Genomic DNA, 24,677 nt, shown 5'->3' with positions numbered 1-24,677 from the left:
ATGTAACTGCCAACCAAGATAATAGAGTAGAAAAATGAAGTAATAAAAAAAAAAAAAAAAAAAGAAAGCACGAAAGGAGAGAAAAATCATAATGGACAGGGCAAATAGAAAGCAAATACTAAGATAGTAGATATAAACTCAAATACGTTAGTAATTACATTAAACTTCAATGTTCTAAATGTTGCAGTTGAAAGACAGTGATTTATCAGAGGAGATTAAAAAAGAAACCAGTTATAGTGTGTATTTCTTATCAGACAGATTTTTAAAATATAAGAATATTGAATGATTGCAAATAAGAGGATGGAAAATTGATAAACCATGCAGTGCTAACCAAAAGAAAGCTGGTAATATCAGACATAGTAGACTTTAATGCAAGAAGAGAATATTATAAATAGGGATATTTCATAATGATAAAAGATATAACAGTTTTAAATTTGCAAGTACCCAGAGACTTGCCTGGTGGCACAGTGGTTAAGAATCCACTTGCCAATACAGGGGACGTGGGTTCAAGCCCTGGTCTGGGAGGATCCCACATGCCGCGGAGCAGCTAAGCCTGTGTGCCACAACTGCTGAGCCTACGCACCACAACTACTGAAGCCCGCTCGCCTAGAGCCCATGCTCCACAACAGGAGAAGCCACCGCAATGAGAAGCCTGTGCACCACAACAAAGAGTAGCCCCTGCTTGCCGCAACTAGAGAAAGCCTGCACACAGCAATGAAGACCCGATGCAGCCAAAAATAAATAAATAAATAAATAAATTTATTTATTTAAAAAACATTTGCAAGTACCCAGTAACAAAGCCTCAGAATAGAAAATTTCAAGTTTTCTGTTTTTCTAGATTAGAAAAATTCAGTGATAGCATTGAATGGCAAAACAGACAAATCCACTAGATAGCAGGAAATATAAACATATTGCTCCTCAGTAATTGAAAGAAAAACTCAAAAAATAATATATGAGGCTTCCCTGGTGGCGCAGTCATTGGGAGTCCCCCTGCCAATGCAGGGGGCGCGGGTTCATGCCCCGGTCTGGGAGGATCCCACATGCTGTGGAGCGGCTGGGCCCGTGGGCTGTGGCCGCTGGGCCTGTGCGTCCGGAGCCTGTGCTGCGCAACGGGAGAGGCCACAACAGTGAGAGGCCCGCGTACCACACACACAAAAAAAATAATAATAATAATATTTGAACCATACAATTAACAAACCTACTTAACAGACAAATACCTAATAGCTTCAAAATACATATTCTTTTTAAGTACACATAAAACATTTCCAAAATTGACAAATTCAGAAAGTAACTCTCAGGACTTCCCTGGTGGTCCAGTGGGTAAGACTCTGCTCTCCCAATGCAGGGGGCCCTGGTTCAATCCCTGATCGGGGAACTAGATCCCACATGCGTGCCACAATTAAGAGTTCACATGCTGCAACTAAGAAGTCTGTGTGCTGCAACCAAGAAGTCCGCATGCTGCAGTCTTCCACGGCAAAGATCCCATGTGCTGTAACTAAGACCTGGAGCAGCCAAAATAAATAAATAAATAAATATTTAAAGGAACAAAAAAAACAACTCTCAGATTTTTTAAGTACTCAGATTCTGTTCCTTAATAACAGTGAAAATTATATTAGAAATCAGTTTTTTTAAAAAAAAAGAAAAGAAAAAGGGAATCAGAAAATTCCCAGCTGTTTCTAATTAAGCAATATGCTTTTAAATATTACTCATAGGTCAAAGAATTAACCATGAAAGCTGGAGAATATTTTCAACTGATAGATAGTGAAAATCCATGAAAACTGTGGGTTGCAGTTAAGGCCATTCTTAGAGGGAAATCCATACTCTTAAGTGCATATATTAGAAAAGAAGTCTGAAAATCAGTGGTCTCTAAGAATTTGCTGAACAGGTTAGGAAAAGAACAGCAAACTAAACCCAAAATTATAAAACATTTGGAGAATTAGGGTACATCAGGCAAGAGACAGCAGGATTGCAAATTGCAAGATTAAACACCCCTACCCCAAATACTTCAGATACTAAAACAAAAATAAACTACTGATGCATATAGGTGGTCCTTGCTTTGCATGACAGTGCAGGACTATAAAAATGACCTTGCAAGGTGTGTCCAAGGTGATGGAGTACGAAGACCCTGAACTCACCTCCTCCTCTAGGCACACCAAAATTACAACTATTTACAGAGCAGCTATCAATGAGAATAACTTGAAGAATAGCAGAAAAGATTTTTCATAGCTTAAGATATAAGGAAAGAACCAAAACAAGATGGGTAGGAGGGGCCAGAGACATAATGTAGTCAAGACCTGCACTTTCAGGTAGGTGACCCACAAATGGGAGGATAATCGCAATCACAGAAGTTCTCCCTAAGGAGCAAGGGGTCCAAGCCCCACATCTGGCTCCCAAGCTGAGGGTCCTGCACTAGAAAGACAGGCCCTCAAAACGTGTGGCTTTGAAAGCCAGCAGGACTTGTATATGGGAGAGCCAGAGGACTGTAGGAAGCAGAAACTCCACTGTTAAAGTGCACACACAAAATCTCACATGCTCTGAGTCCCAGAGCTGAGACAGTAATTTGAAGGAGCCTGTTAAGACCCACTTGCTGATCTCGCAGAGTCTCCTGGAGAGGCGGGGCAACTGGGACTCTTCCTGATGACATTGGTGACAGCCATTTTGGGGAGTTCATTCTACCATGAGGACACTGGTGCTGGCAAGTGCCATTTTGGAGTCCTCCCTCTAGCCTACTAGCACTGGGGGCCTGCCTGCCCAACAGCAGATAAGCTCCAGTTCCAGTACCTCCCGGGTGAGCAGCCAGCCTTGCAGGGACCTGGCTCCACCCACCAGTGGACTGGAACCAACCCCAGGCCTCCCCAACACCCACACCCAGGTACCCTGGGGCTCAACTCTACCCACCATCAGGTCAGAACTAGCCTTGGAACACCCCTGGCCTTGCTGCCAGCCACACCAGGACCCAGCCCTGCCCATCAGCTAGCCAGGACCAGCCCCAGAATCTCCAGAGTCCCAGAGCCAGCTTCACTAGGATGTGACCCCACCCACCAGTAGGCTGACACCAGCATTGGACCCCCTGGGTCCCACAGCCAGCACCCAGGAAACCAGATCTGTATACCACTGGGCTGAGACCCACCCCCCTGCCAGTCATGCGACCAGCTGTACCAGAACCCAGTACTGCCCACTAGTGGGCCAGCATCTACCCAAGGACCTCCCAGCCTGTGCATCCAACCATGCTGAAATCTGGCCTGCCCACCAGCAGGCCAGCAGCCACCATGCAAGGCACGGCATAGCAGCCAACCAGCCTAGGGATGAGCCTTGTCTACCAGTGTGCCAAGACTAGTCAACCTCATCACACAGAAGGGCCCACACAGCCCACATATAGGGTCAAGTGCTGCTGGGCCTCATAGGATGTCTCTTACTTAAGACCACTTCTCCAACATCTGGAAACATAACTGACCTACTTAATACTTAGAAATAAACATGGAAAATTAGGCAGAACAAGGAGGGAAGGAATATGTTCCAAATGAAGACAAAACCCCAGAAGAACTAAGCCAAGTGGAGATAAGCAATCTACCTGATAAAGAGTTCAAAAGAATGATAATAAAGATGCTCAGTGCAGCTCAGTGCTTTGTGTCCACCTAGAGGGGTGGGATAGGGAGGGTGGGAGGGAGATGCAAGAGGGAGGAGATATGGGGATATATGTATATGTATAGCTGATTCACTTCGTTATACAGCAGAAACTAACCATTGTAAAGCAATTAAACTCCAATAAAGATGTTTAAAAAAAAAAGAAAATTTACTCTGGCAGAAGCTAAAATTTGATACAATTACAGTTAATACAGATAAATCACAATTGATAAAGCCTGTCTTGTAAAAAAAAAAGAATATGTAAGTACATATTCACCTTATATTCAAGATATTTGCTTTCTCTTATAAATAGCTGTCAGTTTTATTTTCTAATCATCTTTCCCTTCTCCACTGATCTGATGTTATCTTTATTATAAACTAAATACATATATTTGAGTTTGTAAAATAATCACAAAATGAGAAATACAGACACTTGAAAATGTTTAGAGAAAACTGTGTAACTCTGTGCTGATAAATGTGAAACTATAAGTGAAATAAACAATTTTCTATGAAAAAAAAGGTGCTCAGTGAACTCAGGAGAAGAATGAATGAACACAGTGAGAAGTTAGAAGTTTCTAACAAATAGTTAAAAAATATAAAGAAGTAAACAGAGCTGAAGAAGATAATAACTGAAATAAAAAATACAGTAGAAGGAATTAACAGTAGAGTATATGATACAGAGGAACAGATCAGTGAATTGGATGACAAAGTAGAAGAAATCACCTGAACTGAACAAAAAAAGAAAAAAGTTTTTTAAAAAGAGGACAGTTTAAGAGACCTCTGGGACAACACCAAGCATAATAACATTCAAAATATAGGAGTCCCAGAAGGAGGAAATAGAAAAGGACAGAGGAGTTATTTGGAGAAATAATAGCTGAAAACTTTCCTGACCAGGGAAAGGAAGTAGACATGTAGGTCTAGGCAGCACAGAGAGTCCCAAACAAAATGAATCCAAAGAAGTCCACACCAAGATACATTGTAATTAAAATGGCAAAAATTAAAGATAAAGAGAGAATCTTAAAAGAAGCAAGGGAAAAGCAACTAGTAGCATACAGGAGAACTCCCATAAGGCTATCAATTGACTTTTCAGCAGCAACTTTGTGAGCAGAAGGGATTGGCACAATTGATTCGAACTGGTGAACATACCAACCAAGAATACTCTACTCAGCAAGGCTATCATTCAGATTTGAAGGAGAGATAAAGAGTTTTACAGACAAGCAAAAGCTACAGAGTTCAGCACCACTAAACCAGCTTTACAAGGGATATTAAAGGGACTTTTCTAAGTGGAAAGGACTACAAATAGAAATAGGAAAGCTGTGCAAAGAAAAATCTGATTGGTAAAGACAAACATACAGTAAAATAGATCATCCACTTATAAAGCTAGTAGGAAGGTTGAAAGACAAAAGTAGTAAAGGCATCTATTTCCACAAGTATTTAAGGGATACACCCCACAAAAAGATATAAAATGTATCAAAAACATTAAACATGGCAGGGGATTTTTAAAATGCAGGGTTGTCAGAATGGTTTGATCTTAAGGGATCATCAACTTAAAATAATCATATGAATGAATTTAAAATATATACTATTTATTTTATATATATTTTTATAAATATAGTTATATATGAACCTCATTGTAACCACAAACCAAAAATCTGTAATAGATATGCAAAAAAGAAAAAGGAATCTAAACACCAAACTATAAACTATAACACTAAAGATAGTCATCCATTAGATCACAAAGATACAGAGCAAAAAAAAGAAAGGAAGAAGAGAGAACCACAAAAACAACCAGAAAACAATGAACAAAATGACAGTAAGTACATACATATCAATAATTATTTTAGGGCTTCCCTGGTGGCGCAGTGGTTAAGAATCCGCCTGCCAATGCAGGGGACATGGGTTCGAGCCCTGGTCTGGGAAGATCCCACATGCCACGGAGCAACTAAGCCCGTGTGCCACAACTACTGAGCCTGCGCTCTAGAGCCCGTGAGCCACAACTACTGAAGCCTGCGTGCCTAGAGCCTGTGCTCCGCAACAAGAGAAGCCACTGCAATGAGAAGTCCACGCACCACAACGAGGAGTAACCCCCGCTCGCCGCAACTAGAGAAAGCCCGTGTGTAGCAATGAAGACCCAATGCAGCCAAAAATAAAATAAAATTAAAAATAATTTTTAAAAAAATAATTATTTTAAATGTATTGGACTAAATGCTCCAATCAAAAGACTTAGAGTGACTGAATGGATACAGAAAGAAGAACTATATATATGCTTCCTAGAAGAGACTCACTTTAGATCTAAAGACACAGAGATGGAAAGTGAGAGTATGGAAAGAAGTTTTCCATGCAAATGGAAACAAAAAGAAAGCTGGGGTAGCAATTCTTATATCAGACAAAATAGAGTTTAAAACAAAGACAAGAGACAGACAAGGACATTACATAATGATAATGGGATCAATCCAACAATATATAATAATTGTAAATATTTATGTCCCAACTTAGGAGCACCTAAATATGTAAATCAAATATAAGTGGACATAAAGGGAGAAATTGTGTTGAGTTACACGATAATAATATGGGACTTTAACACCCAACTTACATCAATGGAAGATCATGCATCCAGACAGAAAATCAATAAGGAAACACTAACCTTAAATCAGATAGACTATTTATATGTACATCTATGTATATATATGTATGTATAGAACATTCCATCCCAAAAGCAACAGAATAAACATTCAACTACATATAGAACATTTTCCAGGATAGAGCACATACTAGGCCACAAAATAAGTGTCGGTAAATTTAAGAATATTGAAATTATATTAAACATCTTTTACAATCACAGTGCTATGAGACTAGAAATCAACTACAGTGAAAAAACTACCAAAAAGAAAAAGAGTGGAGGCTAAGCAATATGCTACTAAACAACCAGTGGGTCACTGAAGAAATCAAACAGGAAGTCAGAAAATACCTGGAGTCAAATTAAAATAGAATGGTGGAAAAGCTTTGGGAAGCAGGAAAAGCTGTTCTCAGAGGGTAGTTTCTAGCAATATAGGCCTACCTAAAGAAGTAAGAAAAATCTCAAATAAGCAATCTAACATTACACCTAGAGGAACTAGAAAAAGAACTAATAAAACCCAAAGTTAGTAGAAGAAAAGGATCAGAGCAGAAATAAATGAAATAGAGACTTTAAAAAAATAGAGAAAATCAGTGAAACTAAGCTCTGGTTCCTTGAAAAGACAAACAAAATTGATAAACCTTTAGCCAGAGTCATTAAGAAAAGGAAAGGACTCAAATAAAATCAGAAATGAAAAAGAAGTTACAGATTCATATTTCTGTACTGACAATACAGAGAAATATGAAAGATCATAAGAGATTACTGTGAACAATTATACACCAATAAAATGGAGAACCAAGAAGAAACGGATAAATACCTAGAGATGTACAATCTAGGTACAAGACAAGGATGCCCACTCTCACCACTTTTATTCAACATAGTATTGGAAGACCTAGCCACAGCTATCAGACAAGAAAAATAAAAGTTATCCAAATCAGAAGGGAAGAGGTAAAATGTCTACTATACATAGAAAATACTAAAGATGCCACCAGAAAACTACTAGAGCTCATTAATGAATTCAGTAAAGTTTCAGGATACAAAGTTAACATACAGAAATCTGTTGCATTTCTATACACTAACAATGAAGTATCAGAAAGATAAATTAAGGAAACAACCCCAATTTACCTTCACATCAAAGAGATAAAATAGCTAGGAATAAACCTACCTAAAGAGGCACAAGACCTGTGTTCCAAAAACTATAAGACATTGATGAAAGCCGTCCAAGGACTAAATTCCAAAAGTTAAAGTTTGGAGCGATGAAAATTCCACTGAGACTGAGAAAGAGAGAAACACTGTACAGAATAATTAAAAAAAAAAATTCCAGAAGAGAATAAGCAATAGGTGACATTTACATTTTACAGATTGGGAAACTGAGGCCAAAGGAGGTTAAGGAACTTGTCCAAAGTCACATAGCTAACGAAATGATATACTGGTTTCAAATTCAGGCAGTTTGGGTATAGGCAATATGCCTGTAACTATTAAGGGTTCTTTTTTTTGTTTAGTTTTTTTTTTTTAATTGAAGTATAGTTGCTGTACAGTATTATATAAGTTACAGATGTACAATATAGTGATTCACAATATTTAAAGGTTATACTCCATTTATAGTTATGATAAATTATTGGCTATATTCCCTGTGTTGTACAACATATCTTCTTAGCTTATTTTATATCTAATAATTTGTACTTCTTAATCCAGTATCCCTATACTGCCTTTCCCCCCTCCCCTTGCCCCACTGGTACCTGAGGTTATTGTCTTGTGACTTATTTGATGAACTTTGTTTTCAATAAATATGTTTTAAAATTTAAGATTGCATTTTTCTAGTTTCAATGGAGATTGTAGTATTAGTAGATAATTCTGTTTAAATTATTTTAGAGAGATGGATGCAATTCCTTTGGGAAATTTTTACTTTGAGATGTGTTTATTATAAATAATGTTTTCTGGTTATAATTATATAAATTCAGTGTTTCTAAGTTTTTCTGATTTTAAAAAACATTTTTCCTTCTAGGAGTACATCATTTTGACATAAACACCTAATCAGTCTTTTAAGTTGAACCTTTCTATGCTTTTTTTTTTTTTTTGGTGTAATTTCAAAGCATGAAATACTTGTAATTTACTTTAATGTAAGGTTAAAGTTGAATTTAAGGCTTTCAGAGTTATGATCAAGCTTATGTAAGAAAGTGCTGGCAAGTAAAGCCTCTAGTCTTGATTTCATAACCATCAAGAATTTTATTCTATGCTTTATAAACTGGAACTAGTGAGAAATCAGATGAGTGTTGTGAAACACAAGAAATTAACAATAATTCTACAAGATTTAAAATTCCCTTTCCATTTAAGTAACGATGAAATTATCATATTTAAAATTTTTTTTCTGAATGACTTGTCAATAAGGTATAATTTCAGAATTTTACCTCTTTAAAAAATTAAAATCTTCCTAGGACAAACTGAATTATGTATGTTTGAATTAATTATGACAAATTTAATTCATTCACAATCATGATGTATTTTTTCTTCTAGCACATTATTTAACGGTTTTAAAACACTTCTAAATTTAGAGGTTGACTTAAAAATGATTTTTGTGTAAATAGTGATTTTTTGACCCAAATGTTTATTTAGTTGACCTGAAACAGTAATTACTATTACCAAAATTAGATTATTGTTAACTGTTTGTTCCAAAGGTTGCACAGTGAATTAAAAGATGCTGTTGAAAAGCAATTGGAGGCCATTCCCTTTAGCACAGAGATGGGAAATGAGATATATACAGATGATGAAACAGTCAGGAATCTTCAAGAACAACTACAACTAGCCAATCAAGTGAGTGATATATGTATTGAATTATATCCTAAATAAACAGAGAGTTTCTAAAAAATCTATAGTCAGTCATTATTTATGAATGATAAGAACAGAATATTGAAATTGTTAGCATAATGATTTTCTACAGTTTGCAAAATAGTTAACAGGTAACAAAGCTTGTAGTATGTGCTCTCCCTGTATGTTATAAATGTAGTTGCCATGTATATATTTTAACTGAATCATAATTCTTTTGGCATGATTTTTTAAGTGTTATAAAATATTTTAATGCCAAAGAAAATTTTTTTAAAAAAGAATCAATTATCCACCTGCCTAAATTTACATTTTTCATTTTCCTGTATTTTCTTTTGATACTGTTTTCTTCAATTTTCAAAGATTATAGAATTATATTTTTCTAAAGTTATGCTTCTTTTAGAATTATACTTTTTCTCCTTTTTTCCTCCTTCATGGTAATTGAAATATTTGGGAAGCTATATTGTATATATCCTGTTTTCAGCACCACAATGTTTTTTGGTAATATGTAAGGGAATTTTATTTTAATTTACAATTTTGCATCCTAGGTATCTCATATCTTTTATGGATTTTAATCCCATTCTTCTACCTTCCTGTGTGCCTCAGTTTCTTCATTTTATAAATGGGGATTAGAAATTCTTTATTACAATTTTGATTTTATAGTTATCTATGAAAAGTCATATTTTTTTATTCCTTGGAAATTTGGTTTTGGAATTCTTTGCTTTGAAAGTGATATTTTAAATTAATCAGATAGGTTATATCTATCTTGATAAGGAGCATTATGTAGCACTGAATTCTTTTTAATGTGTAAAGGGAAGGAATTTGAAAAATAATAGAGGCAAAAATAATGAAAAGCATTTTCTTTACTCTGTTCTAGACTAGTATTTCAGAAAGGATTTATTAATGTTGACATATAAATAAATGAAAATTAATGTAAACTTATAAATGCTTTCTAACAAGGTATTAAATATGTCTTTTGAAAGCTGTGGCAGAATATGCATTTCTTATTACTCTTGAAAAATGTTGTGACAGACCATATGTAAAAGTACACCTTCAATATAGACAATGATTATTTGTCAGTCATACCTCAATAAATCCAAAATTTTTTTTAATTTATAAAAAGAAAAAAGAGTGCAAAATAGATAGGATCCATTTTTTGTTTTGTTTTCTTTTTTTGAAACTACAAATCTTATGTCTAAAAAGCATCTCCCTGTAGTACTTTTGTTGCTATAATTTCTTTTTGTTGTTGCTGTTGCTATAATTTGTATTGCTAAATTTTGTTCTTTTTTTTTTTTTAACCACACTTGTTCTCTTGTTTCTCACCTCTTTCTCCTCCTATCTTCTCCTGTCTTTGCCTTTCTCCATCTCCATCTTACTTGGTACATATAATTTTTCTGAAGATGGGGTCCTACCTTTTTGCTACATTTTGGATCATTACTTCACAGAAGCTTTGGTGTGGTACAAGTTTGACCAGTCAAAAATGAAAAAGGAGATTTGTTAAAAACAAATTTTGCCACAATATCTGCAATGTATTTTGTATATAAGTATGGAATTTTAACTGAGTGAGAGTTTAAAGTATGAATAATAGAAAATGTTAATAAATCCATAAAATAATAATGTCAAATGTTAATTCTGCTTATTACTTATACATACATGTTTATTAAATTTATTATTAAGTTCTAGTAAAACACATACAGTTGTTTTAGTATCCATCACTAGATTGAAAGCCCTTTGTGTCATGCGTGAAGACTAGGTGAATCCAAACTGAATAAATTTAAAACTCAATAAAATACAATTTCTAGTAGAAAATTGAGAGAAAGAGGGAGAATTCTTTATTATAATATGCTTTATTAAAGTAATAAGTCTAGAGAATTTAACAGAAGATTCAAATATCTTCATCCATTCCACAAATATTTATTCAGTGTCTGTTATATATGAGGCACTGTGCTTAGTATTTATCATATACAGTAGAGAATGTTGGCTCCTACTTTTGTGAAACACACAAGCTTTTGGAAGAAAAGTTTGGTCAAACTTCTTGAGTTTGGTCCCCATTCTACTTTGTAGCTCTGTGATCTTGGGAAACTTCTTTGTGCTTCACCTTCTTCATTTATAAATGGAGATTATAATAATTCTTATTTTATGGAGTTCTTATGGTAATTAAAATTTTGAATCCCCATTAAGCACATAGGGTAATGCCTAGCACATGTGTGAGTTCATAAATCTACCTATTATTTTTATCATCTTTATCATTATTATTACTAAACAGCTTGATAAAGCAGAATTAAAATTAGGTGCAAAAAGTTCTGTGTATCTCAAGTATAGTTGCTTTGGGAGCCAGTAGCACTCGTACAATATCAAGTACCTAACTAAATATTTTTAGTTTGGAGTATTTTGTTCTTCTGTAATAGTGTGATTTGTAAAAATCTTTCTGGAGGACAGTTTGGCAGTAAGAGCCCTAGAAATGTTCATATCCTTTAACCAATTAATTAGATGGTGACATCACATAGATTCTAGGAATCTGTCCTAAGAAACAGTATATAAAAATATATGAATAAATATATTCATTATAGTAATGTTTTGATAGTGAAAAATTGGAAGTAGTTTAAAAACCTAAAAGTGTGGAATCACTTAAATTGTGTTTTTTCCAAATGATGCGTTATACGTTAGTACAGTGGTTCTCAAATTTTGGTGTGTATCGTAATCACCTGAGGGCTTACTGAAATAAAGATTGTCACCCCCTCCCCCAAGTTTTTGATTCAAGAAGTCTAGGGGGGCTTCCCTGGTGGTGCAGTGGTTGAGAGTCCGCCTGCTGATGCGGGGGATGCGGGTTCGTGCCCCGGTCCGGGAGGATCCCACGTGCCGCGGAGCGGCTGGGCCCGTGAGCCATGGCCGCTGAGCCTGCGCGTCCAGAGCCTGTGCTCCGCGACGGGAGAGGTCACAGCGGTGAGAGGCCCACGTACCAAAAAAAAAAAAAAAAGTCTAGGATATGGCTCAATAATTTACATTTCTAACAGGTTCTAAGGTATTGATGCTAGTCCTTTGAGAACCACTGGCTTAGGAGAATCTGGGCTTTCTTCGTAGTCCAGATGACTCTTACCATCAGGCACGTTTGGGAAACTGCAGTCTTTTGAGTTATGAGGCATTTTAATGACTATTCTATTGAAAAGAAAGCAGTCTTAAGGAAATAAAATGAATTGTACAGGGTCATTCAGCCAGAATTAGAAATCCAACCCAAATTCTGGCTCCAGATTCTGCTTTTGTCTACATATTTTTAAACTACATACATTTTAGGCAAAACTAATCAATAACTTTAAAAGTCAGGATAAAGGTTATTTTGGGAGGATTGTAGTAACTGTAAGAAAGGGGCAACTGGCTTCTAGCTGCTGGTAATGTTCTCTTTCTTGAACTGGGTGCTGGTTACATGGGTGCACTCACTGTACAAATTTATGATTTGTGTGTTTCTGAATGCATGTTATGCCTCAGAAATAGTTTCCTTAAAGCTTATAAATGTATATTTATTTGAAATGTATACTCATTATGTTCCAAAAATGCATATATTTTCACTACACCTTCTTACCTACTTACTAAAACTGAGAGAATTAGCTCTGACCTGGGATTTAAAAGCTTGGGCTTTAGGGACAAATAGATGAAGGTTTCTTCTTGATTCTGTCAACAGCTTGCTGAGGTAACTATACTTCAATTTTTGAAAAGTACATGCAAAAAAGAAAAAAAGAGAGAATAATGCTTTTTATATGCTAGCTTAAAGTTTCTCAACCTTTTTGGTTTCAGGACCCCTCTTCAGTATGCTTAAAAATTATTGAGGACTCCGAAGAGTTTTTTTGTGTGTTGGGGGGGTATTTATCATGTTACTAATTAAAACTAAGACATTTTTAGAAACAAATGGGAGCATAGATTGCATATTAGTAGCCCTCAGAGCAATGACAACATCACACAGTACATCATATAAACTTTGGAAAACTGTACTGTACACTCATGAGAGAATGAGAGTGAAAAAGGCAAATAATGTCTTCATATTATTTTGAACAAAATTTTGTCTTCAAGGGTCCCCATATCACTTTTGAGAATTACTATATTGAAAGAATAATGACCTGAAAAAATTCTCATTATAAAATTCCAGGTGAAAAATAGACAATACAAACAGCACACTATGTGTTTCCCAGTTTTTTTAAAGAAAAAAACACAAAATTCAACCCCCCAAATCACGTTTATAAACAAGACTACATCCAACATTCATAAAGATGTTTATATCCAGATGTTAGCAGTATTTATTATCAGGTGCTAAAAAATATTAGGTAATTTTATTTTCTTCTCTATTTTTCTGTACTTTCCTAATTTTCTATGATAAACATTTATTACTTTTGCAGTCAGAAAAAAAACCTCTTGTACTTTACCAGGGACAGTTTTCATCAGTAATTCCTATGGCTTACACTTTCTGGAACAAGAAAGTGACTGAAGGGTTTTAATTTTAGCTATTAAATCTGAATAAAAAGAAAATTTCAAAGTAAGGAATTTTCATCTTTAGGTTTATTCTCTAAATAATTTTTTTAATTTATTTATTTATTTATTTATTTTTTCTACGTTGGGTCTTCATTGCTGCCCACGGCCTTTCTCTAGTTGCAGCGAGCTGGGGCTACTCCTCATTGTGGTGCGTGGGCTTCTCATTGCAGTGGCCTCTCCCATTACGGAGCATGGGCTCCAGGTGTGCGGGCTCCAGTAGTTTTGGCTCGTGGGCTCTAGAGCACAGGCTCAGTAGTTGTGGTGCATGGGCTTAGTTGCTTCGTGGTATGTGGGATCTTCCCGGACCAGGTCTCAAACCCGCGTCACCTGCATTGGCAGGCAGATTCTTAACCACTGTGCCACCAGGGAAGTCCCTCTAAATAATTTTATTTACAACTTTATATCATCAAAAATATTACAACTATATGATCTTAGACAAGTTCTATTTTTATTTTGTGACTTTATATACAAGAACTCATTCTGTAAAAGGATATGATTCATTTGTACTATGCAGTAGCCTGCTAATAATTTAATGAGTTCTGAAATGTTTTTCTTTTATAGGAAAAAACTCAGGCTGTAGAACTCTGGCAGACTGTTTCTCAGGAGCTGGACAGACTACAGAAACTTTACCAGGAACATATGACTGAGGCCCAGATTCATGTAGTTGAAAGTCAAAAGCAAAAGGTAATCTTGGATTTCATGGTTTTCTTGTATATCAGTAAGAAGTTGCATTCTGGAGAAACTCAGTTTTGGAGAAGAATGCCTAAGTCTCTACTGTGTTATTTATGTTGGCAGTAAATTGATCTTCAGTGGTTAGAAATCTTTTGAACACATAAGATAATCAAAACAGTGCCTAGTGTACATAGGGTTTTATAATGTGATTAGCAACGAAAGCTGTATTTAGTGCTAATAAGCAACTCTAAGATTATTATGTGTAAATGGATGTCCAAAACTTTTATATTCTTGATTTTTTTACCTGGTTAAAAAAGACAAAGACTGATCACTAGACCATGGACAGTGAAGAAGCCTGATGACAACACTTTTGAAATAAAAATGTTAACAACCTTAAATGTGACCTTTTACTAAAATGTGAAGTTTGTCTAACATAAATTAAGCAGAATAGGATTTTACGATAGGAAGGCTCTTATTGGTTATTAAGGACTTCTTTCTATCCAAAGCAAGAATCATTTTATATTCTTTTAAAGTGGACATATAACTTTTGCTTTATACCTCTGTTGACAAGAACTTACTATCTCACAAGACCATCCATTCCATTGGAAAATCTACCTCCCTTATCTTTCCACTGATTCTTTTTCGGCTAGGTATATTGAAATCTATGGCGTAATTCCAATTCTGATTCCTTTCCTGTGGATTTTTGAGAAGGCAGCTGTTTAAATATATTGGTTATCATGCCTCTCTTCAACTCTCATTTATAGACTTTTCAAATTCCAGTTTATGACTGTTCCTATTATTATCACTGTAACTAGGAATTTCTACCTCAAGAAGTCATAATAATACGTAATGATGCTTTGCAGTTTACAAAATGATTTTGCTATACATGCCCTGGTTTGAAAATAATCCACATGTAGTCTGTGCCATAACACTTACCTCTGAGATCTGGAAACCATTTCTAATATGTTTGTTCTTTTAAGGCTGTTCTTCATTAGGTCAATCAACTAAGCCATTGGGTTTAGGGATTTTTTTTTCCACTTGAATAAGATCATTCTTATGCTATAACTTTGCAATTAGGGTTTTTTTCTTTCCTTTTTTTTCTTTTGCTACACTTCTCAGCAAGTGGGGTCTTAGTTCCCCGACCAGGGATTGAACCCATGTCCCCTGCATTGGAAGGCGGATTCTTAACCCCTGGACCACCAGGGAAGTCCCTGCAGTTAGGTTTTTTGTGTGTTTGTTTGTTTGTTTTTGTATACGACGTAACAAATAATACTCTGTCCTTATTTCCCTAGTTATCCATCAATCTTGAATTCTGTCATCTGACATATGATGTTTAATCTGATCATAACAGATAATGAAAAAATTTAAAACTTGTGGGGCATTTAAGCCATGAGAATTTTAAAGAAGGAGGAAAGGCACAATAACTCCTGTGCTGTGGTTTGTACTGTAGGTTTTGAATAGGTTTGAATATGGGTTTTCAATATTGGGTAAGGTCTCTCTAGCATAATCTATCTCCTAATGGATTGATTTCTAGAAATAATGATTTCACATAAAACATAAATAGCTACATTAGTTTCCACATAGCCACCTTATTTAATTTTGTAATCATTAAAAAATTTTTATCTTTTTATTTCTTCAACTGTTAATTCACACAGTACTTGTGAGAAGAAATAACTGATGTCATCTAGATTTAGGCATAATGATTTTAGCCTTGATTTTAGTTTAATTTTAAATATGGGTTGCAAACAAAATGCTATTTATGTATTCCCTCTTCCTACTACAGGATCAGCTGACCAATTTTCAGCAACTGACCAAGCAACTTCATGTTACTAATGAGAACACAGAAATGGTAAGTGAAAATATCCATTTAATGCACTTGTTATATAAACTAGAAATTGTCACTATAAGTAATAATGTTTATTTTTGCTAAGGCAAATCAACAAGAAAAAAATACTTGAAATTAAAATAGGTAAGCAGTACCCTTTTCTTTTTATCTGTCTTTTTCTTTCACATTCAGCAGCATGACATGAGGGTTCACACTAGTTTCCAGAGATTTAAAGCTAACATCTATCTGAAATATAGCCTAATCTGAAAATATTCTTAGAGTCCTTGGTAAGATTTCCTGAGAGTAATCTCGACTGTGAGCTCCTCAAGAGTAGGACTCATGCTTTGTTCTTAGTATTTCATCTAGAACATAGTTAGGTATACACTAAGAATGGTGGAACTTTTAGACAAATGGTAACCCAAATCCTTAAAAACAATAAAACACTAAGAATCATTTGTTAGCTGATTGACCACCACTCACCTAAATTGCTACACCTAAATTTCCCTTTAATTTTTTCCCAAAAGAAATACAATTAGCCTTCCCAATTCTGCTCTTTACCTTTCTCCCCACCTCTCACTTTTATTTTCTTATTCTCTTCTTTTCCTTCTTGGAATTTTATTTCACCTCATTGTTGAGTAATAGGATTATGACATCCCAGGTAATTCTTCTCTTTCCTTTCTTCATTTTGCTTAGTTTCCCTGCTAATTCAGAATTAGCAGGGTAGTACCTAATAAAAATGTCTTTGTTTAAGAGTGGAGTTGTGCCATCAAAAGTAAGTTTATCCAATTTTATTGTACTTAAAAAAACTTTCTCCTTTAGCCATGTAAAAAATTATTAAATAAATTTCTCCTTATTTTACTTATGTTATCATTTGGAATTTCTAATCACTTATAATTTTTGATAATATACTTCTTAGAGTTTTAAAATAGTATTAAAGTACTCCAAAATAAAATGATGACTGATTTCCATAATTAAGAAATTCTGTTTCTACATGACATTAATAGTTTAACCTACCATAACAATTGTTTATTGTTTTTTTCAGTATTTCCTAAAATTGTGCAGATTATATAATCCTTTGGTATTTTGTACCACAGGGTCCATATTTTATTATATACAACCCCAAATCATTCTGATGTAAGTCATAGAAAAACATATTTGAATATTTACAGGACATACTTTAAAAATTTCTAAGGCATTCATAGTTTTAGGCCAAAACTAAGAGTAAGCAGCTATGGATGCAATAAAAGTGATAAGAAAGTGACAAGTTGGATTAAGCATTGTGTTATAAAGAGCAAAGAAAAGACTACCCTGGTTGTTAAAATGGAGGAAATTGGCTAAGAGAAATTTCTAAGACTTGAGTTTTTCTTAATGTATCAATCGTTAAGGTATTAAACATGACTCTACTAAGTGTAAAGGAGGTTTAGGTGATAGTAAAGATTTTGTAGTCTCAAAGAACATTCAGAGCATGGTCATAGGAGCAAGTTTGAGTCAAAATCAAATAATTTCCATTAAAAAGTTTTCTGATTACATTAATAAACTCATGAAATGAATAGGCTCCTATAGATGTACAATGAATTGATGAGTCTATAACAAGTAAATAAAATCTTTTATAACCAATGTACTTTAGTGACATGCAGAGGTAAAATGCCCTGACCCGAATGGTACCTAAAAATACAAGTTTATATTTATTTATTTTTACTGTAGATGCAATAAGAGTTTACATTTCCTAGAAATTCTTTTTACTGAAATCATATTTTTCTTGAGATTTACTCATCTCTATAAAATAACTCAAAAATATTTGTTAATTGCGTACTAAGTTCCTTCTACTGCTATAGTTTCTCTAGTTGCAAAAGAAATGTGCATCTGTCCACAAAGAAATGACATATGAAATAATCGGTGAATAAGGCGCTAAGATAGATGATTGAAAGGGATTCTCTGGATCTTTATGAATCTCCAGATTCTATAGTATTGATATAGTATATAATTTTTTTGTGACCATAAATACAGAGCATCATAAAGCTGTATTCAGATGCAGTTGTTGAGCTCTTACTAGGCTTGCTAGCAAGTTATGTGTGTTTGTTCCCAACACCAGCTTCTTAAAATTCACGATTCTAATTTATACTTCTGCTAATTACTCTACATAATCTACCTTTAAGGTGCTCCCAAATAATAAAAAACACAAGCATTAATTATGCCAGTTCCAAGACTATATATAGTAAAACATGAATGGTACATTATAAACATTATAAAAGGGAATCAATTTGGCCTGAAGTCATTGAGATAGCTTTACAGGAGAATTTGAAATGATATTAAAGATCATCCTTTCCCTCAAGTGATACAGGCATCCTTCTTTTAAATGCTTTACAGTTTAGATGATCCTCTAGCCTCTGCTTTGAATATCTCCTGTAAGAGATCTTGTCATTTCCCCAAAGAGCCTGTTCCTTTGAACTCTGATTATTAGAAAGCTAAAATCTCTCTTACCAGGCTTCCTCCCACTGACATATGGTTTAATCTTTGGGAGTAACATAGAACAAGCTCAATTCTCTTTTAAGTCAACCCTTCAGTTATTTGCATATAATCATATGTCTGTTGTAACTCATGCCCAGTGTTACAGTTTTTTGTTTTGTTTTGTTTTAACTTTTCTGGTGTGGTGTAATTTACCTACCTTTCATTATTCTATCCCTCTTTCTCTGCATGCCATAATTGGTCTCTTAAATTGTGGTCTGTGAATTGAATACTAAATTCTGTTCTGGAGTAGTTTACTTCCCAAGATAAAGATAAAGATGCAGTCCTCAGACTCTCCTTCATGTCTCAGTTAAAGCATTCATTCATTCACTCTTTCATTCCTCAAAGGTATAAGTGCTTAGAATGTACTGAATCATGTGCTAGATGCTGGGAGTTCTGGTTGCAGCTGGTCTTCAAAAACAGGCACGTGTTGTAGCCAGGAATATACGTAGCCTTTAAACATAGTACTTAAGTACAGTGCAATGTGCATTGTAAAAGTATATGTAAAGTTTTTTCAAAATGCAAAAAGGAAGCAATCAGTTTTGCCTTAGAGTGACCACACAGGTTATGCAGGGATGAATGCTGGCTGAATGAGGACATCCCAAGTAGAGGGAAATAGAGAAGTGTATTAAAAATATTAAGTCAGTGAAGTTGGGGGTAAAACCAGCACTTACAGAAGATAATCAATTCCCTTAGAAAATTTTATTCTACAGTTGGAATACTGCTTCATAACTTTAGCATTAGCAGACCCTGAGGAAAGGGTTCCAGAGCATGTCATTTATTTGGGAGATAATAACCATGAAAAACCAGTAGGGGAGTGGAGAAACAAGACTAGGAAGGGAAGAGAAGGCAGCCAATAAAGGGTTTTTAACAGTCAAGCAAATTAACACTGTGGGTAACTGAAACTTAATCCCACTGCTGAACTGTGGAAGCCAGTAAAGAAACAGCCTCAGTTATTCCACCATGGGGCATGGGAGTTGGGGATTTTTACCCATCAATTCCATTTGGTCATTGTTTTGGGGCTCTTACAGAACAGGCTGGGGGCATGAATTCTGTACCACCTGTATAGCCTTCTGCATAGTTTGGTGAGCAAAGGAGGCTCAGAAGGCCAGAAAAAGCCAGAAGACACAGAAATGCAAATGCAGGTAGTTTGAAGTGAAGCAGGTGTCCACTGAAGTAGTGAAGGCAGGGAAAGATGGCCAGGGTTATATTTTATCATTAAAAAAATCTAATCATTATCATGACTTCATTTTTTTCTACTCATATACCCTGTAGTTAGTCTTTAAAGATACAGTTTTAAATGTTCTGATACTGAATGTTTCTATTTTTTTTCTTTTGGCAGACTAATCAGCACTTTTTGAAAACAGTAACTGAACAAAATGTGGAAATCGAGCAACTCCGAAAACAACTTAGGTATTTTCAAAAATGATTTTTGTTATTTAATTAATAATTACTTTTCTTCAGGGGAAACACTGGTGTCATAATTTTTCCCGTGAGTGTTTTTTTTTTTTTTCCTCCCTTTTAAGCTGCTGTCAGTAGCTTCTTGTGTGCATGATCTTTTGGGACAAGAAGAAATTGAAATCAAGACTATTAGGCGACAACTATAATACATATATGTGAAGGGCTGTTCCATGATGGCAAAACCAGTGCTTATGGAAGAAAATCAGTCCTCTTCCTGGGACTTCTGGGAACCAAGCCAGCCCCTCCATCAGCCCCCAGGGCCTTGCCTTCTGGACACCCCAGGGGCCATTGGCCTCTGGACACTGTCTTCCCACCAGAGCCCCACCCTCCTCCGGGGGCTGTCTGTAATGGCCCACAGATCCCCAATTCCCGGATCCCCTCTTCCCCACCCCCAGGCAGGGGCAGAATAAATGTTTATATGGATTTTAGAGCTCAAAAAAAAAAAAAAAAAGAAAGAAAGAAAATCAGTCCTCTTAAAAAATTTTTCTAGACATACCTTTCTTTGGATTCTCCCATAAGCAGACCCTAAGAGTGTGAAAGCATGTAGTTTATTTAGAGGTAATACCAGTAGAGGTAATACCAGGAGAGGAGTGGGGAAGTGAGATAGGGAAGGGGAGGAGAAGGCAGCCAATAAGGGGTTTTTAAAAACCAGGCAACTTAATACTGTATGTCTATATTATGGTCCAGTGGTTTAAAAATCATTGCGTCAATAGACTTCACAGGAGAAACTCTAAATGACAAAAAAAACATTTTTTCACATTTCATTCCCCTTAGTCATAATACTTAAAATTCAGAAGCTTAGTCATATAAGGTTTTTTGCTGTGATTCTGTCATGTAGAAATATATTTAAATTGTAATGTAAATTTATATTTTACAAAAATTGTAAGTTACTGTTTGTTAAATGAACCTTGCTATTTATTTTTCCTACCATCATGTATTTTTGCCCTGCAAATGCATTATATTGGTTTTGTTTTAAAGGAAAACTTATTTCATGAAATTATTTTTTATTTTACAAAATTTTATACACCAGTTTTTATATTTTTATCTTATTACCTTCATGAACTTTTAAATTTAGTTTAATAAATTTACCTTCTTTTCCCCTAGACATTTTTACTTGTTGGCTCTTATTTAGTTCTTCTTATTTCTTTCAAAGTTATTGATTTTGCAATTTAAAATACTAATGATTTATTTAATTACAAGATCTTCTTCCTCTTTTTTTCAAAATAGAAGTAGCTTTTTAAATTACAATAGTAATGGAAGTTCATTATAAAAATACTTCAGATAGGGCTTCCCTGGTGGCGCAGTGGTTGAGAATCCGCCTGCCGATGCAGGGGACACGGGTTCGTGCCCCGGTCTGGGAAGATCCCACATGCCGCAGAGCGGCTGGGCCAGTGAGCCATGGCCACTGAGCCTGTGCGTCCGGAGCCTGCGCTCCGCAATGGGAGAGGCCACAACAGTGAGAGGCCCGCATAACAAAAAAAAAAAAAAAAAAACTTCAGATAGTATGAAAATATATCAAATTGCAGTACAATTCTGACAGTAAGTTATTACAGACTCCACAGGTTAAGAGCACAATCCCCAATGTGACTACACTCACTCAGATGCCAGCCACAAGTTCAGGGCTCCCCAGGGCACTCACACCTCTGACCAATTGAATACAAGTGTGGGTGTTCTCAACCCCCCAGGCTCAATAGTTCTTGAAAATGGCTCAGAGAGCTCAGGAAAGCACCATACTTGTGATTAAAATTTTATTATAAAGGACATAAATCAAAACCAGCCAAAAGAAGAGACTTAACTGGGTGAGATCTAGGAAGGTCCCAAAAGCAGAGCTTCTATGTCCTCTGCCCATGGAATCAGGGTGTGTCAACATCCTGGCACAGCAGTGTGTTCACTAACCAGGAATCTCACCAAAGCCTCAGTGTCCTGAGTTTTTATTGGGGTTTCGTTATGTGCATTTGACTTATATTCAATGTAAATAAATTTATATTACAATTAAATGGTATTTATAATGACTGCATCATAGAGCAAAACCTTTTATGAATAAGCTGAATTTTAAGTGTTATGACTGATCAGATGAATCATTGATCACTTGATTGAACTTAATCTCCGGACCTCCTTCCCTCCCTGAGAGTCAGGAGGTTGGGCCTATATCACGTGGCTCAAAGCTCCAACCCTCTAATTACATGGGGCCTACCGTGAGTCATTTCATTAGCATAAACTCAGGGGTAGTCCCAAGTGCCTACCATGAATAACAAAGATACTGCTATTACTTGGGAAATTCCAAGGGTTTATATGCTCCATCCTAGAAACTTAGACAAAGACCAGACAAATTCTTTATTATACAACTCTTTTTAAGTGGAAAATAAAAATCTCATAATTGCATTATTTAGAGTTAACTATTATTAACTTTTTAAATGTATAACTTAGGTTTATGTATTTAAGTATTTTAGTTAAAAAAAGGGGGGTATGATATACACACTGTCTAATAGCCTAATTGTTTTTTCTTATAGATTATATGAATATCATATCAATACTATCAACCATAACATTATATAGTATACTATTATATGGATGTGCTATATTTATTAGTTAAATTCTTATTCACTTTCCACTGTGAAAAAGGCTACTTTTTCATTGAACATGACAATTAGAGCAGTTTTAGAACAGTAAATACATAATAGTTAGCTGTAAGTTAGTCTTGGATGTTATTATTGTTTACTGCTATTATTAAATAAAATTTTAGTACTACTAAAGAAATTAAAGTGAATCTTATCTAATTAAGACATTTAAAAGAAAGGCCAACTTGGTTGAATGTTTTGTTATACATTTATTTAAACTTCCTTTTTAAATTGTTTTATGACAAAAACACTAGACCCTAAAGCATAAACTGACAGAAATATAAGGCATGGCAGAACAAGTCCGTAATCATAGTAAGGATTTTAACTCTTTAAGTGACTGATAGATATAGAAGATGTGATTTATGTGATTAACAACTTGATCTAACAGACATCTCTGAAACATTGAATCCATTTATTTAATAAATATCTAGCAAGCATCTGCTATTGCCAGGCTCTACACCTGGGCTATATCAATGTATAATACAGTTGAAGAATTCTGTCCTTTTGGAACTTACATCTAGCAGGAACAAGCAGACAATAAACACAATATCTCAGTAGGTTAGGAGGCAATAAGTGCTAGAGAAGAACAAAACAAAACAAAAGATCAGGATGAGAGATCTGGAGTGCCAGGGGCAGTGGTGAAGTTGCAATTTATTTTTAATAGAGTGTTCAAAGTAAACCTCCCTAAGAGGTTGAGATTTGAACAAAGACTTGAAGGATGTGAACAGATAATCCATGCAATACAGGGAAAGTGTCTAGAGTAAAGAACTTGCCATTGCAGAGGTGGAAATGTGCTTGAGGAACAGCGAGGAAGCTAGGTCCCTCTTATCTATTGCTGAGTAACAAACCATTGCAAAACTTGGTGACTCAAAACAATAACTTATTTAGATTATGATTTGGGAGAGAAGAGAACAGGTTTTCTGGTCTGGGCCTGCAGGGCTGATATCTACTGCACTTGTCTATTTGTCTCTAGCCAGCTGGTCGGTCTGCTAGCAGGATGGTCTGGTAGTTGGCAGCAGATGATAAACCTGTCTGGCAATTGGCAGTCTCTTCACCAGGTCAACAAGGCAAATCTTACTTCTTCACTTGGCCATTCCCCAGAATAGCAAGAGAGCAAATCCCAACGTACAAATACTTTCCAAGTCTCTCTTGGATCATATTGAGTTGACCAAAAAGTGCCTTTGGTTTTTAAATAAAAGACACATTCTTCATTTTCACCAAGAACTTTATTGAACAATGTATTCACCCTTTTGTTCTACTACCTTCTGCCATTTTTCAGGCAGCTTCATAATTCCATCTTCCCAAAACTTTTTATCTTTTTGAGCAAAGAACTATTCCAGATGTCTTTTACAGTCTTCCAGGGAATTGAAATTCATTCCATTAAGAGAATTTTGTAAAGACTGAAATAAATGGAAATCTGAAGATGCAATGTCTGGCGAATATGGTGGATGAATCAGAACTTCCCAGCCAAGCCGCAACCGTTTTTTGCCTGGTCATCAAAGAAACATGCAGTCTTGCATTATCCTAATGGAAGATTATACATTTTCTGTTGACTAATTCTGGACGCTTTTCATCGAGTGCTGCTTTCAGTTGGTCTAACTGGGAGCAGTACAGTACTTATTGGAATTAACTGTTCGGTTTTCCGGAAGGAGCTCATAATAGAGGACTCCCTTCCAATCCTACCATATACACAACATCACCTTCTTTGGATGAAGACCGGCCTTTGGTGTGGTTGATGGTGGTTCATTTCACTTGCCCCATGATCTCTTCCATTCCACATTATTGTGCAGTATCCACTTTTCATCACCCGTCACAATTTATTTTAAAAACGGAACGTTTTCATTACTTTTAAGTAGAGAATCGCATGTGGAAATATGGTCAAGGTGTTTTTCACTTACGTGGAACACAGACATCAAAACGATGAACATAACCAAACTGGTGCAAATGATTTTCAACGCTTGATTTGGATATTTTGAGTATTTTGGCTATCTCCCGCGTGGTATAGCATTGATTGTTCTCA

The 24,677-nt window shown here is 35.4% G+C and overlaps 1 protein-coding gene across 3 annotated transcripts in view; it reads left to right on the top strand.

Annotated features, from left to right (window-relative positions):
• SCLT1 (sodium channel and clathrin linker 1) overlaps positions 1 to 24,677 on the top strand; it is a 286,704-nt gene that overhangs the window by 78,091 nt on the left and 183,936 nt on the right. For all 3 annotated transcript variants that reach the window (XM_055086225.1, XM_007112647.4, XM_055086226.1), the window contains exons 6-9: positions 8,914 to 9,049; positions 14,138 to 14,260; positions 16,032 to 16,097; positions 19,921 to 19,991. In XM_055086225.1, coding sequence (XP_054942200.1) covers positions 8,914 to 9,049; positions 14,138 to 14,260; positions 16,032 to 16,097; positions 19,921 to 19,991 — 396 coding nt within the window. The remainder of the gene's footprint in view (positions 1 to 8,913; positions 9,050 to 14,137; positions 14,261 to 16,031; positions 16,098 to 19,920; positions 19,992 to 24,677) is intronic.

Source organism: Physeter macrocephalus, chromosome 7 (genome assembly GCF_002837175.3).
Source record: "Physeter macrocephalus isolate SW-GA chromosome 7, ASM283717v5, whole genome shotgun sequence".
NCBI lineage: Eukaryota > Metazoa > Chordata > Mammalia > Artiodactyla > Physeteridae > Physeter > Physeter macrocephalus.
The sequence above is the reverse complement of the archived record's forward strand: the minus strand, read 5'-3'. Positions and strand labels throughout refer to the sequence as shown.